Here is a 15,687-nt window from a genome sequence, read left to right as displayed (position 1 = left end):
TATTCTAGCTATACGACGGCGGTCTGTAAATATTCGAGTCTAGACCAGACAATCCAGGGAATGACATCATGAGCATCGACTCATGCAAATGGGATACGATGACATGTATCAACCAAAACAGCGAGCCTGACCACCCGATCCCCTTAGTCGCCTCTTACGACAAGCATAGTCGCCTTTTACGGCAAGCATGGGTTGCTGAAAACCTATTCTACCCCGGATCTTCACGGGATGACACAAACAGCATTTCAGCAATATCATGACATGCTAGTTTGATGTAGGACAGCCAAACGTGGTGAGGTGCCCTAAACGTTTAACACTTTGATGAAACCCCGTGGTGACCAAGGAACATAATCAGTTGAAATCTTGATTAGCGGATCCTGGCACGATCAATGGACGCCACCTGTGCTCAGACCTTTTCAATATTAGTGTTATTTTGTTTTTGGTGGAAAGCACATTATTTGAAAAAAATCATTCCGATTTAGATCTTAAATTAGAATATGCATGGTTCGTTGGACATGCCCTGAGAAAGTGACAACAATATTTTGTACGCAATAGTCAAAATAAGACTGATGAATGGTCGACAGACTAATGTCCAGACAAATGTATGACCTATGGGGGGGGAGGGACTGGGTTCACGGGTGGCCCAGTCGTCTAAGGCGCCACGATTCGCTGTGCAGAGTTGCGTCCCTTGGGCACGCCAGAAACCTATGATTGTGGGTTCGAATCCCGGTTCGGCCAGATTATGTTTCTAGGTTTGTCAGCACCATTCTCGTGCTCGTGGGTTTCACCGAAGTGGTAAACGTCTGAGACCTGCATCACTTCGGGCTTTCCTCCCACATTAAGTTGACACGCCGTGATATAACTGGAATACTGTTAAAAGCGGCGTTAAACCCAACTCACTCACTCACACTCACTATGACCTGTGGTGTAGTAACACTGAACTGGGAGATTCTGACGACAATTCAACACATTGATAACGCCAAGTGTTCGGGTCTTGATAAGAAAAGCCCTTCCGCCATGTCCTGTTGAACACATGTGAATCCGGAGACACCAGTATGCCATAGGCACACGCATGCAGTTACTCTGAAGGTACAGACGTTTAAACCTAGGTCCCCACTACATTATAAGGAAATGTACGTTCACGGAAGAGGACAACGCTTGACATCGCGGGAACCTCGGAATATGAGATGCACAGAAATTCCATAAGGTCTTGAAGACACAATACATATTTTTCATTGAAATAAGTGTTGACATTGTAACATGTTTGGTACTTTAGTATATTGGCTTTGTATAGAGGCCTTTGATATAATGGTGAGTGGGTGAGTTTGGTTTATCGCCGATTTTAACAGTATTCCAGTAAAATCACGGTGTGTCATCTTAATGTGGGAGCAAAGTCCCAAGTGATGCAGGTCACTTTGTAGAAACCCACGAGCACGGGTATGGTGCGGACAAACCTAGAAACACAATCGGGGCGAACCGGGATTCGAACCACAATCATAGGTTTATGGTGTGCTCAAGAGAAGGAGCCCTGCACGGCGAATTGCGACGCCTGAGACGACAAGGAAACCCTTCCCCATTTGATGTAATAGCTTTTTGAAATGTAATAGTACTCATCCCCTACATTGTACATTGTTACAATGTACATCCGGTACATTTATCATGTGATATATAGGTGGTCATTCGCAGCAATGAAAAACGTGAGTCAAACGTCATTCGTAAATGTATCGTGTTTACGTTACGCCGAAGAAGTAACACGAGATGTGTTGTGGTCACCGTAGACAAAAGACACTGTAATGAGAGAGGGATATCTAACCTTCTAACTAACAAAAAGTCAAAGACCATTAGGAGCAGAAAGATATCACCAGTTTCAGTTTCCAAGTGGGGAGCCACGTTTGAATTCTCAGAAACCAATCGATGAAACGTAACCAATTACACACGGGCAAACATGCGCTCGCCGCTTGCAGGGCCGCGGACGGTTGATTCAGTTTCATAACGGTCGACTCTTGCAGCCTCGTATGAATTAATGTGAATGATGTTTAAGATTTGAAATCTATATTAATAATCCCCCAAATTGTGGAACTCTGCTCCTCCTGTTATCAAAATCACACTGTATGACCTTTTTAATTTGATTTGACTGTAGACATTAGAGTGGGGTTGGACTGTATGTAAGATGAGGTGTGTAAGTTGCTTGGAGTTGGAGTGAAAGAGGTTGTGCTCAGTGATTGTGTGAGATGTGAGGCTGTGGCCTGATGACCAGTGCAGTCATTGGGAATTCGAATGCAATTAATTTAGACTGTTTGGGTTGTGATGTTTTCACAATCTCGTGACGTGAGTAATGTTTTTTTGTGATAATCCATGTTAAGGTTCTGTTGCATTGAACGTCCGATCTTGTGTATGTATTATTTGCATAGTTAGTGTAGTGTTAGGACACTATGCAGATGTATGGATATTTGTGCAGTCATACATAGGGTACTCGTATACAAGTATGAGCCTATATACCCCGTTGGTGCACGATGTGTGTGAGACGACAAACACGGTGTTGCACCCTGTGTGAAACTATGTGCCCTGGTGTTGCACCCTGTGTGTGAGCCTCTGTTCCCCGGTGTTGCACCCTGTGTGTGAGGCTAGGTACCCCGGTGTTGCACCCTGTGCGTGAGACTATATACCCCGGTGTTGCACCCTGTGCGTGAGCCAATATACCCCGGTGTTGCACCCTGTGTGTGAGTCAATGTACCCCGGTGTTGCACCCTGTGTGTGAAGCTATGTACCCCGTTGTTGCGCCCTGTGAGTTGGTCCATATACCCCGGTATATGAACCTTGTTTTTGAAGCTATGTACCCCGGTGGTGTATCCTGTGTGAGTCTTTGTATCCCGGTGTTGCACCCTGTGTGAGTCTTTGTATCCCGGTGTTGCACCCTGTGTGTGAGCCTATATACCCCGGTGTTGCACCCTGTGTGTGAAGCTATCAACCCCGGTGTTGCATTCTGTGTGAGTCTTTGTACCCCGGTGTTGCACCCTGTGTGAGTCTTTGTATCCCGGTGTTGCACCATGTGTGTGAAGCTATAAACCCCGATGTTGCACCCTGTGTGAGTCTTTGTATCCCGGTGTTGCACCCTGTGTGTGAAACTATGTACCCCGTTGTTGCGCCCTGTGAGTGGGTCCATATACCCCGGTGTTGTACATGTGTGTGAGTCTTTGTATCCCGGTGTTGCACCCTGTGTGTGAAACTATGTATCCCGTTGTTGCGCCCTGTGAGTGGGTCCATATACCCCGGTGTTGTACCTGTGTGTGAGCCAATATACCCCGGTATTGCACCCTGTGTGAGTCTTTGTATCCCGGTGTTGCACCCTGTGTGTGAAACTATGTACCCCGTTGTTGCGCCCTGTGAGTGGGTCCATATACCCCGGTGTTGTACCTGTGTGTGAGCCTATATACCCCGGTATTACACCCTGTGTGAGTCTTTGTATCCCGGTGTTGCACCGTGTGAGTGGGTCCATATACCCCGGTGTTGCACCTTGTTTGTGAGTCTATGTACCCCGGTGGTGCACCCTGTGTGTGAACTAAATAAAACTAATTATCTTTTAATAATTGGCTACTTGACTGTGACCATCAACTCCTACGACAGACTAACGCTAATTAGCTCATGATTTTCTTTTGTCATAAGCCCAGACCCGCTGACTTTGTTGAATCCTGTCATCGTATACCAACTGCGTAGATCGATGCTCGTGATGTTAATCACTGGATTGTCTGGTCCATAATCATTCTGTTACAGACCACTGTCATATGTCTGGAATATTGCTGAGTGCTGCGTTAAACAACAAACAGGGGGAAACAGAAATGTAGAAACAGTAGTCGCAATTTTTTCAAGAGGGCGGTTTCGACTGAATGTAAAGTTCATTCAGTTTTACGGGTGGATGAAAAGTCCAATACCATCCTCCAAGATGTCTTCAATGCATGATGCATGATACTTGTACAGTAAACTACGGTTATAACGAACTCAGAGGGGCTACTAATTTTAGTTCGTTATAACCGTAGTTCGTTATAAGCATATATACAGCATAAATACAGCAAATAGTCGGGACCAAAAAGTAAGTTCGTTATATCCGTCAGTTCGTTATAAGCGTGTTCGTTAGAACCGTAGTTTACTGTATATATTTCTGCTACTTGAATAGAGTTATGGGTATCTGGTGCGCCTCCCGTGTCGTCGCTTCGGGTGTACTTGGATGGAGCTCTGGGCAGGAAAGACGTGTCGTGTCTTTGCCGAAAACAGACGTAGAGGCCTCCGGGAAATCGACCGGTGCAGCTGGCGTAAAGGATGCTGGGGTAGACTTCCCCCATCTCCGCCAGTTGTCAGCCACCTGGAGCAGTTCATTGTCTGCCCTCTTTTACCTTATTTAAAAACTAAACATATTTTTTTCACAATTTTGGTATAGTAAAATATGTCTCAAGACCTGTCAATTGTGAGCTCTGCTATCAGATGTCACCCATTCCACTCTTGTACCGCCTTGTCACGATTACAGAGGACCCGTGAAGATCCGAGGTAGAATAGGTTTACAACAACCCATACTTGTCGTAAGAGGCGACTAACGGGATCGGGTGGTCAGGCTCGCTGACTTGGTTAATGAATGTCATCGTATCCCAATTGCGTAGATCGATGCTTATTATGTCAATTACTGGATTGTCTGGTCCACACTAGATTAGTTACAGACCGCTGTCATATAGCTGGAATGAGTGAGGCGTAAAAAAACAAACAAACAAACAAACAATTGTGCTGCAAATACTTATGTAGGGAGAAAGGTTATGCGAGGAAATGCAATATTCAGAGACAGAGACAATCGACATAAATTATCTCCCTTAGCTTGTAAAATGCCGAGAAAGGGGTTACATTATTTGAATATCTGCTTGACCTTCAAAATCATACTTGATAATCTGACATGAAGCTATTTGTTGGACATGAATTCAATTGTGGTGTAAATACTAATTCAATAAAGGCGAGAGGATATGAAATATCCAGTACTGCAGACCAATAAATTATACCGACATGGGTTCAATTGTTTGACTATATTCTGGATATTCCTAATGCTTGAGGAGTGTACTTAAACCCTACATACTCGTATAACTCTTAAACTTCGTATATATTTCAATGTAAATATGGAGGAGTGAGAATGACAATTTTGATAATTCTGGTTAATAATTCCCTCAAATCGGATTTGCTGAAAAGTATCATCAAAGGGAGTTAACTCTTCTTCCGACTCTTACTTCTTAAATTTCCCTTTGCACACAACAACTTCTCTGTCATCTAAATGTACGGTGTTTTGCAGACAAAAGCGGACATTCTGTTGTTGGTTCCTTGAGAGAGCAGATAGAAAGATGATATACATGCACTGCTTTCCACCAGCCCGTAAGAGCTCATATTATTTTCTGCAGGCGGTAATCTGTCGTTACATTTCCCACCATTCACACAGAATCTATTTAACGCTCTCTTACAGTCGAACGAGTAACATATTCATTACTAGCTATGTAAGCAAATAGGTCTGCTGACCTTCTCCAGAAAACATATTTAGGCTTAGGTGGTTAAAACGTAAGCACGCTTATTTTTATTGTAGTTTGACATCAGTTTAATTGTGGTGCAAATACTAATGTAGGTAGAGAATGGTCAGGTGTTGATATGTTTTTTCACCACTGCAAACCAAACTAAAGCAACATGAATTATCTCCCTTGGCTTGAAAAAAGCCTGAGAAGGGTTCAACTGGAATGAGCTTCCAATACAAGCTTGGCATTTTTTGTCATACTTGTCATTCTGAGGAGCGTGCTTAACATAAAGCTGTGGTTGGACGTGAATTCAATTGTGGGGTAAATACTTGTGTTGAAAAAAAGAGAGGTGAGAAGAGGGTATGGCATCGCGAAATATATGTGAAGTATCTCCCTTACGACCAACGTAGCAATTCCAGGTGCGGAAGGCCATATTGATCAATGAGCTCATCATATGAAGTAAATAATTAATGTTTGGAATTCTATTTCCTTCTTACGATCATGTTTCACGAGTGATATTGATGATGCATCAGATATAAAAAAAATGTAATTTTGAATCTCCATTTAGACTGCTGAATCTTTTGTGGAGATGTACAGTAGCCTAATTAGGCATTTAATTATTTATGAAGCATATTAACATAAGTATCTTGAGGAAGAAAAGTTCTAAAGTAAGTATTAGTAACGACAGAACGCTAAAAGCTTACTCGTATTTTGGAAACTATTGAGAGCTAATCGGTTTAGAGAGTTCAGTAGATTACCGGCGTTCGCCATGGCATACCAGACAATGCCACCGATGAAAACTTTAGAATTTCGCTCAATGGCCTTACACATATTCGTCCATATCAAATTGAAGTCCGTGGTTATTCAAACTAATCTCAAAAGCAGTGAGGAAAGTATATATATCTGGTGAAGAATATCTATCAGCTGTCAACACAGAACGACTGGGAAACACATGAAACTGGTATTAAACGCTATCCTCACATTTCTGTATAAAATGGATGTTTATCTAATAATTTTTGTTTCGTGAAACTATTAAACTTGTTATGTAAATTGTGCTCTGTGAACATTGACGCTTTCCATGGTCAAAATATTGTTCATTGTGTTGTTTGTACGCCAAACAAATATCCAGGGCTAAATTTGTTTAATTCACGCATGAATTTTATATATTTATTGTATTGTCGAATGATGGATGGTTCAATTAATACTGCTGTTTAAACAGTTGTGTTAATATGTCCAGCCACAGGTGTTGAGACAGAGATTTTATAAAACTTGTGACCAAAATGTGTCTTTGTGTCTCAGTCAGTCTTAATTGTTTTGTTTGGTTAACATGAACAGATTAACACATAATGCTAAGTTGGTTGGTTGGTTTGTTGTTAACGCCGCACTCAGCAATATCCCAGCTATATAACGGCGGTCTGTAAATAATCGAGTCTGGACCAGACAATGCCGTGAAGTTGGGTTACGATGACATGCACCAACCAAGTCAGCGAGCCTGACCACCCGATCCCGTAAGTCGCCTCTTACGACAAGCATAGTCGCCTTTTACGGCAAGCATGGGTTGCTGAAGACCTACTCTACCCCGGATGTTAAGACACAACACTTATGACATGTACAAATATTGACTTTCTCTACATGTTTTTTGTTTTTCTTTCATAGTCTTTCAAACTCTTGGTATACATTTTTTTGGACATTGGTTTATCTGTCGTGAATTCTTTCGTAACAAATGTTCCATGGATTACGAAATGAAAGCTTCCCGTATGTTTGCAGTGCACGATAATGGTTAAAGTACTTATTTGGTCAATAGCCACACGAAGGACTATATGTGTTCTGTCAATTCAGTGACATGACAGCACTCGACCTGCACACACTCAAGACCATGGGACTACAGTGTCAACAGTGTAGCCCTCCGCGGCCTTACTGACAGATCCTGCATCATCAGCACAAGGATCCATGAAGATTCCAGCAGGGTGGAGTGTTGTTATCCGGAACACCAGTCTCGCTATCAGACAATGGAATAGTCTCATTGTGCAGATAGTGTGCAGGATTCCTCAACATGATGGGAGAAAGGCGAATCTCTCCCTATAAAACATTGAACGTCCCTTCAACTGTTCAAACTCATACAAAACATATATACCATTATTTGGAAATATATAAATAGACTTGACCGAAGTTCAGAAATGTTCAAATATTATTAAATAACGTATATATTGAACACTGTTTTCAATTTTCTTAAATATGATATTTGAATATATTAACTTGCTGTTGCTTGATATTTCTGTCAATAATTATCATTCTGTGTTATTATTGTGGTCAGTTTGCTATGAATACATTCGACCAAATATGCTTTTTTTCATTTGGACAGTTGGTTGGTTGGTTGGTTGTTTAACGCCGCACTCAGCAATATTCTAGCTATATGGAGGCAGTATGTAAATACTCGAGTCTGGACCAGACAATACAGGGACTGACATCACGAGCATCGTTCTACGCAATTTGGATACGATGACATGCATAAACCAAGTCAGCTAGCCTGACCACTCGATCCCGTTAGTCGTCTCTTACGACAAGCATTGTCACCTTAGCGCCAAGCAGGGGTTGCTGAAGAGCTATTCTATCCCGGATCTTCACGGGTCTCACACACAGAAGCACACACGCACGCACGCACACGCACACACGTACGCACGCACGCAAGCACGCACACACACACACGTACGCACACACACACACGCACGCACGCACAAACACACACATGTTCATCTTATTTTCAAGACGTATCAATACAGTAAAGACAAGATATTATATCTTGCTTGGCAATGGTATAAAGATTTATACCGAAACGTCGCATAACAATAGAAAACAGAAGTTGTCATCCATAAAATATCTTGTCTTTACTTTAACTTACCAACTACCAACACAACAATGTTAATTTTTTTTAAATGACTACGTGGAAAATATGGTTTATCAGCAAAAGTGTAACGTATGTTTTGTGAAGATATATCTGAAGAATGCACAAGTAAATTTTACCTGTTTTTTTTATTTTACTTATTGGATTTCTGTGACAGTAGTTTTTTATCATGTTGGACAAACATCTTTGACAAATCCACCAGTACAACAAAAATATAATATGACTTGGGTGATTTTCAGTTATAAATTCATATCATTTTCGCCTACCCTTTTGCCTCCTACGCCCAATGCAATCTGTTTCGGTAGATAATCGAGACTGATTATTCACTAGCGTTGACGTCTGTGTTATATATGTCGACTTACAAATACTATCACACTGTATTCCGTATGGATGTGTTTCCTTATCATGAGTTTCTACAATCTCATTAAAATCAGATCTTAGTTCTCGCTATCCTTATAAAAATCCCAAGACGGGTCACGCCAGAACGTAATGGGATGTCCTCAGATCTTTGTTTCGCGGCAGCGAAAACTTAGGTCTGATTTTAAAGAGATTGGTGTTTCTATAAATACGTCTTTTGGTTTATTGAGAATATAGTATGTGTAAATCAATATCAGTTTAAATTCGAATATACACGAATACTAGTATCATTGATTTGAAATAAATGAATGTTTTACATCAGAATAAGCTATACTGCAACTTTCTGTCCATGACTTGGAAATAATCGAATCTTGACAAGGTTAATCAGTGGTTTTATTACATGGTCAAAGATTACTGAAGCTGGGATGCATGATGACTCACAACCATAAAGGTTGTCCATCGATGGACATCTAATGTTGTTTCAGGAGTGTGCCTCCATAGTTTGAATAGCCATTCCCTCTGATAGCAGTTGCAGCTGTCCCTGCATCTTTCGTCACCCAGACCTGGTCGCCTTTGTTGAGAAGCGCAGCTGTAGTGGTAGAGGCCACGCTGTGTTTGTTAACGCAGTAGCCTGTGGCAAGCACTTTCGACTGACCACGTATGAACACACTCATATACGTATCTTCATTAACCATGACGTGAGCCCAGAACAGATACGTCCCTGTGACAGGTGCTGTGAAGATGCCAGACTGCTGGTTGTAAGCTCCCCCTATATTTAGCTTGACGGCATCGAACTTTAAGACTTCATTTTGTGTGAGAGACGTGTCAGACTGTATCGAGACTTCAAAGGCAACATCGGTTCCACACAGACCTGCAACACAACCATTCGAATGTGTACATACACACTGTTTGTTACCTGTTTACCTTTGCTATATATTTGCATCATACATTCGCCTTTGGGAGTATGGTATATGAAAAGAAGTGCCTGCTGACATGGTATTTTCAATGTAGGGGACCTTCAAATAAACTTAGGGGCGGTCGGGTAGCCTAGTGGTTAAAGCGTTCGCTCGTCATGCCGAAAACCCGGGTTCGATTCCCGACATGGGTACAATGTGTGAAGCCCATTTCTGGTGTCCCCCGCCGTGATATTGCTAAAAGCGGCGTAAAACATACTCACTCACTCACTCAAATATACTTACTTTACCAACTTTTATGTATTGTCCAACCAACCAATCATCCCATCTATTCATCGTAATCACTTCAAGACGTATTGGTTCAATAGGAGACACCAAACTTTAAGCGGTCTGTCCTTGTTTGCTTTCTGTATGTTTTACGCTGCATTCAGCATTTTAGTTCGATGTGTAACAAAATAAAAAGATCTCTCCATTCATCCACAATAATACTTTTAACCAAACAGTTTAATTCTATGAACAATACAACTTTTTAGCAAAGTCGGAAAAATAGAATTAGACTCGCGATTCGTATTACTGTAGCTTCGAAGACAAATTTGCAAAACTATGCAATGATATTGATACATGTACCAATCCATATGTTTTTGTCTGAGCTGTCCTCATCTGTTCAACAGAGACTTACGTGGCGATCGTTAGTTTCGCATATTAACATGATGATGTGTTGCTAGAGAATGCAGTAATTACGTTCATAATTGAACAAGTACTTGTGAGACTTACATGGCGATCGTTAGCTTCGCATATAAACATGATGATGTGTTGCTACAGAATGCAGTATTTATGTTCACAATTGAACAAGTACTTGTGAGACTTGCGTGGCGATCGTTAGCTTCGCATATTAACATGATGATGTGTTGCTAGAGAATTCAGTAATTATGTTCACAATTGAACAAGTACTTGTGAGACTTACGTTGGTAAATTGTAACCCGGAACATACTTAAAATGCCACTTTTGTCATTTTGCATCCAGAGTTAACGTTTTTTCTTTGTAATTATCATATAATGTTTAACTAATAATTCAATAACAACTTAGTCTCTTGTATGTTTACTGGCCAGTGTTACAGGAAGCTATGGGTTTAAAATCTAAAAAGTCATTGTCATCAGAGAAAAGGCAAATGATCCAAGAAGTAGATGTTTCTTCCAATTTATGTTATTTAAGTATTTATTAATATTTGTAATGTTAAATCCAATTCATATAGTAATGGCATGTTTTGTATTTTGTTAATAACAAGAATTGTCTTTTGTTGAAAATGCCAATAATAAGTTTCTGTGACATATGTTTTGTCTCCTTAAAGAGTTTTAAAGCAGAACTTGCCCTTAGTCTTTTGAAATCGTTTGATGTTACGATACCTCGTAGCTCTAATTTTAAAATTTGGCTGTGAAGTCTGGGGCTTTGAAAACCTCGACATGCTTGAAAAGCTGCATATAAAAAGAGAGCCTTCAAATATGAAGATATCCAACAGAATTGTTTCATTCTCGCATTAAACAACAGTTGCTAGTCAAGCTAAACTATTTCTTACCATCCTTAATTACTGTACAAAGTGTTCAAATGACAATAATAGTAATTGTTGTCAAAAATACACTCAATTTATGTAAACTAAAGGTAGTTTTTCATAAAACAAATACTATTCTAACTCTTTGGATTGCAACACAAACTTGGAGAAGCTCCGTTTTAGTAAGTTCTAAGCACATATTACCAGTTATTGAATGATTACCCATCTTTTGAACGATATTTACAACTTCCAGAAACGTGTGTCTTAAAATGTAAGTCTTATTCTATTATAAAATTTCGAACAACGACCACGACCTGCAATAGAAACTGGAAGATGGCTGGGTCTCCCCTGAGAGAATAGAGCATGCTATATATGTTACTGCAGGAGTTTATACATTTAAATGTAGTCTTTGAAAAGGAGAGAAAACAATATATGAGTGAAATATATCATATACCATCTGATTTATATATATTCAAAAGCCTATAATGCATATAAAAGATGAGTGATTTTAAACATTTATCAGATTATATCTAGACTGTTAATGTAAGTCATATGATCATAATTATGTTCATGTGTACATTGGGCCCGTGAAGATCAGGGGCAGAATACGTCTTCAGCAACCCATACTTGCCATAAAAGGTGACTATGCTTGTCGTAAAAGGCGACTAACGAGATCGGGTGGTCAGGCTCGCTGACTTAGTTGATACATGTCATCGATCGCAGTTGCGTGGATCGATGCTCGTGATATTAATCCCTGGATTGTCTGGTCCAGACTCGATTATTTTACAGACCGCCGTCATATAGCTGGAATATAGCTGAGTGCGGCGTTAAACAACAAACCATCCAAATCATATGTACATTGTATTATGTATTAACTACCGTTGATGGTTTTGAGAAACAAAGATGGATCGATGTTTCGATTGATTGATTGATTGGCAACATATTCTTCCTTATGTCTCGAGTTCATGGTCAAGTTTCCATACTTCAAGTGTCACACCTGTCTTCCGTTAGCCCTAGGTGAACACAGTAATACTGAAATAATTACATATCCAAAGTGAGCACAAGCTCAAGGTGAACATGGTTGAAGAACATACTATACTCTCCCATCCCCAATCCCCTTAATACCCTTAGACCCGTGAAGATCCGGGGTAGAATAGGTCTTCAGAAACCCATGTTTGCCGTAAAAGGCGACTCACGGGATCGGGTGGTCAGGCTCGCTGACTTAGTTGATGCATGTCATCGCTCCAAATTGCGTGGATCGATGCTCATGATATTAATCACTGGATTGTATGGTCCAGACTCGATTATTTACAGACCGCCGTCATATAGCTGGTATATTGCTGAGTGCCTCGTTAAACAACAAACCAACCAAAATTAATATCCTTGAGTTTCAGTTTTGAGGCTGATGTGAACATCTCCTCCTTTGTATTGATGTATTATACAAAGTGAACAGAACTATGTTTATGATCAACAACAGTGCTGGTTACGGGATCCATACCCAAAGCTCTAAACCCCCAGCACATTCGGGTCTCTTGCCTGGGTGTAGCATCATGCTGACACCAACCACTCAGAAAAACAACAAAATTCCGCAATTATTCAACATTACAAAATGCCACGCCTGTCCGAAAATGTGCGTCTTCGAGCCATTGGTATGCTTGAAACAGTATCGAGTCAACGTGATGTTGTAAGACAATTTAACGTCCACATACACACCATTTGGTGTTATAGCAACGTTGGCAACAGACGAATGTGGTCAGATACCATCCTCGGAGTGGCAAACCACGCGTAACCAATAATCGACAAGACAACCGGATTCGAACAACACACCTACGAAATCGATTCCAGCCAGTGACTGCAAGAAGCATCCCTGGCCTTCGACGAATATCTTCACAAACCGTACGTCGCCGCCTCAGATGTGCAGGGATTGTCGCCAGAAGACCCGCCAGACGTCCCATTTTGACAAGAAACCACCGTCAACCACGTCTACAGTGGTGCAGGTAGCGTCTACGCTGGACGGCCGTGCAGTGGGGACAAGTTCTATTTACTGACGAGTCTCGTTTTCACCTCAGCCACAGCGATGGACGGATTCGAGTGTTCCGCCGTCGAGGTGAACGTTACGTCAATCATTGTGTCATGGAAAAAGATCGGTTTGGGGACGGCAGCGTTATAGTATGGGGTGGGATTACAGCAAGACAAAGGACCCGTTTGATAGTGGTACAGGGAAATCTCAATGGACAGCGCTACCGCGACGAGATCATTGGCCCTATTGTTCTATCGTTTTTGCGTCGTCATGGCCCAGGCATTACCTTTCGACATGACAACGCCCGGCCTCATATTGCTCGACTTGTTCAGTATTCTCTTCAACAAAACAACGTGAATGTCATCCCCTGGCCGGCTCGCTCCCTTGATCTCTCACCAAACGAGCACATGTGGGATGAAATGGATCCGCGCCTTCGACGCCAACCACGTGTTCCACAGACACTCCAGGAACTTCGAAACATGCTCCAGCAGCTATGGACAGATATCCCACAGGAGTTTGTGCGACGCCTAGTCCATTCCATGAGACGACGATGTGTTGCTTGCATTGCAACCAGAGATGGACACACACGCTATAGATTTGTAAATTGACATTTTGGCATGTTCATGTTTTTTTTATGAAATCACGCATTTTCTGAAGTCAGTACGGCAAATTAAACCATTTGAACACCTACAGGAGTCTTTTATCTGCTGCAAACCGAAATTGCATTAAATCTTATTCATTGTCACAGGAACTTTTGTTGTTCAGTACACAAAACTCTCGGACCAAGGGCAACAGGTGGAGCTGTTTTGGATTCCCTCTCACATAGAAATTCATGGACATGAAAAAGCAGGCACACTGGCGAAACTAGCTCAAGACAAAGCGGAGAAACAGCCTATTCCCTTTAATAAACTAGAGATAAAAAGCAAAATCAAAGCCGCTATAGCCCAAAGATGGCAAGCCCAGTGGGACGCAAGTAAGATCGCCAGAAGGCTTTACAAAATTCAACCCGAGATCCAACAAATGCCAAACTCATACTCAAATGAAAGGAGAGTTGAAATTGCCATCTCACTCCTCAGGTTTATTCATATTGCAATCAACCTGAATCCATTGTTCACTTGTTACTGGAATGTGAAGACCACGCCCCAGCCCGGGCTCAGTTAACACAAGAATTGCAGTTAGATCCGCTATCTGGCATAGATCTCCTATAGCCAAGAGAAGCAATAGCGACCGCAAAAACTAACTTTATTTCTGAGATGGACAGCTACTCGAAGGTAGATAAACAGCAGCCAAAAATAAAAATGAAATTATATTAATATACGAAAATAGAAATCATATCAATACAAAAACAGAAATTATGTGTATACCAAACTCACAATAGATACGTGTACCCTACTCACAAAGATGGACAGGTCAGCCGAAATTGCTTGCAAACTTACTTCTTAGCGCCCTCGCGGTTGCTCTACGGTGTACGGGTTGAGAACCCGCGTTGTGGATGTCTCCAGTCAGGGTTGTTTTCGGGTTCATTGCAGCCACAACAGCTACACACAACAACAGGATGCCAGCGTGAAAATTCATGTTTGCAAAGTACCGGCTCGAAAGCCAGTTACACGAATGACGAAAATCCGAAAGCGGTCCTTCAATTTATACTAAATCACGCAAGTGTGATGGTATCAGCTGTGCGCGACACTGACATTTTAAAACATGATGCCACGATCTTTCCAGAAACACGCAGGAGAGGCGGGACCGGGATGTTGTAAAAGGGCGTGTGCATATGATACCCAAGGCACGAATCGAAGCCGAGAACGTAGTTAACACTTTAATGTGAAAAGCAGGGGATGGGGGATGGATGAGCATCCCCCCTCTGGATCTGCCAGTGCGCAGAGCTGCACTTGGTGTGATGCATCCGATGTGCAATTGCAAAATATTTTTACAGCTGGAAGCACAGCCGCTAAACAGTCTTACACACAAGTATGTGAAGCCCATTTCTGGTGTCCCCCGCCGTGATATTGCTGGAATATTGCTAAAAGCGGCGTAAAACCATACTCACTAACTAACTAACTATCTTACACACAAGGTTGTATCATGTAATTGGTGCAGTTGTATCCGAATTTTAAGCCTAGTGATTACTCAAATCAAACGTTAAGTGAAACAAATATCAGGTGTCTTTTTTAAACACCTGCCCTCGTTGCTTTGTAAGTGGAATAACTGTTTACAAACGATTTTGTAGTGGCCCTAAAATCATGCTCCAGAGAAGGCGAAAAAATAGAATCATAGTGTAACATCTTGTGGTCATGGCACAAAGAGAGAATATGTTAAAATCTCGGGTATAACAAACGTACCAACAGGAAAATGTTCTCTTACCATAAGCTATTTACAATAACTAATACACAGCAAATGAACAGAGAGCAACCTATCAC

At 41.4% G+C, this 15,687-nt stretch overlaps 1 protein-coding gene across 1 annotated transcript; it reads right to left on the bottom strand.

Moving 5' to 3' along the window:
- Nucleotides 1-9,260: 9,260 nt before the first annotated feature.
- Nucleotides 9,261-14,845, bottom strand: LOC139465725 (complement C1q-like protein 2). Its single transcript, XM_071247551.1, has 2 exons — nucleotides 14,707-14,845; nucleotides 9,261-9,661 (listed from the first exon to the last, which is right to left on the bottom strand). The coding sequence occupies exons 1-2, from the start codon at nucleotides 14,843-14,845 to the stop codon at nucleotides 9,261-9,263; spliced, it is 540 nt and encodes a 179-aa protein (XP_071103652.1).
- Between the last annotated feature and the right edge of the window lie 842 nt (nucleotides 14,846-15,687).

The sequence above is a fragment of the Haliotis cracherodii genome, unplaced genomic scaffold (genome assembly GCF_022045235.1).
Source record: "Haliotis cracherodii isolate W230 unplaced genomic scaffold, xgHalCrac1.p SCAF_18, whole genome shotgun sequence".
In the NCBI taxonomy this organism is placed as follows: domain Eukaryota; kingdom Metazoa; phylum Mollusca; class Gastropoda; order Lepetellida; family Haliotidae; genus Haliotis; species Haliotis cracherodii.
The sequence above is the reverse complement of the archived record's forward strand: the minus strand, read 5'-3'. Positions and strand labels throughout refer to the sequence as shown.

Coding starts and splice junctions, on each gene's coding strand:
- LOC139465725 (XM_071247551.1), bottom strand. CDS start 14,845: ATGAATTTTCACGCTGGCATCCTGTTGTTGTGTGTAGCTGTTGTGGCT. Junction 9,662..14,706: donor AACCGCGAGGGCGCTAAGAA/GTAAGTTTGCAA, acceptor GTTGTGTTGCAG/GTCTGTGTGGAACCGATGTT.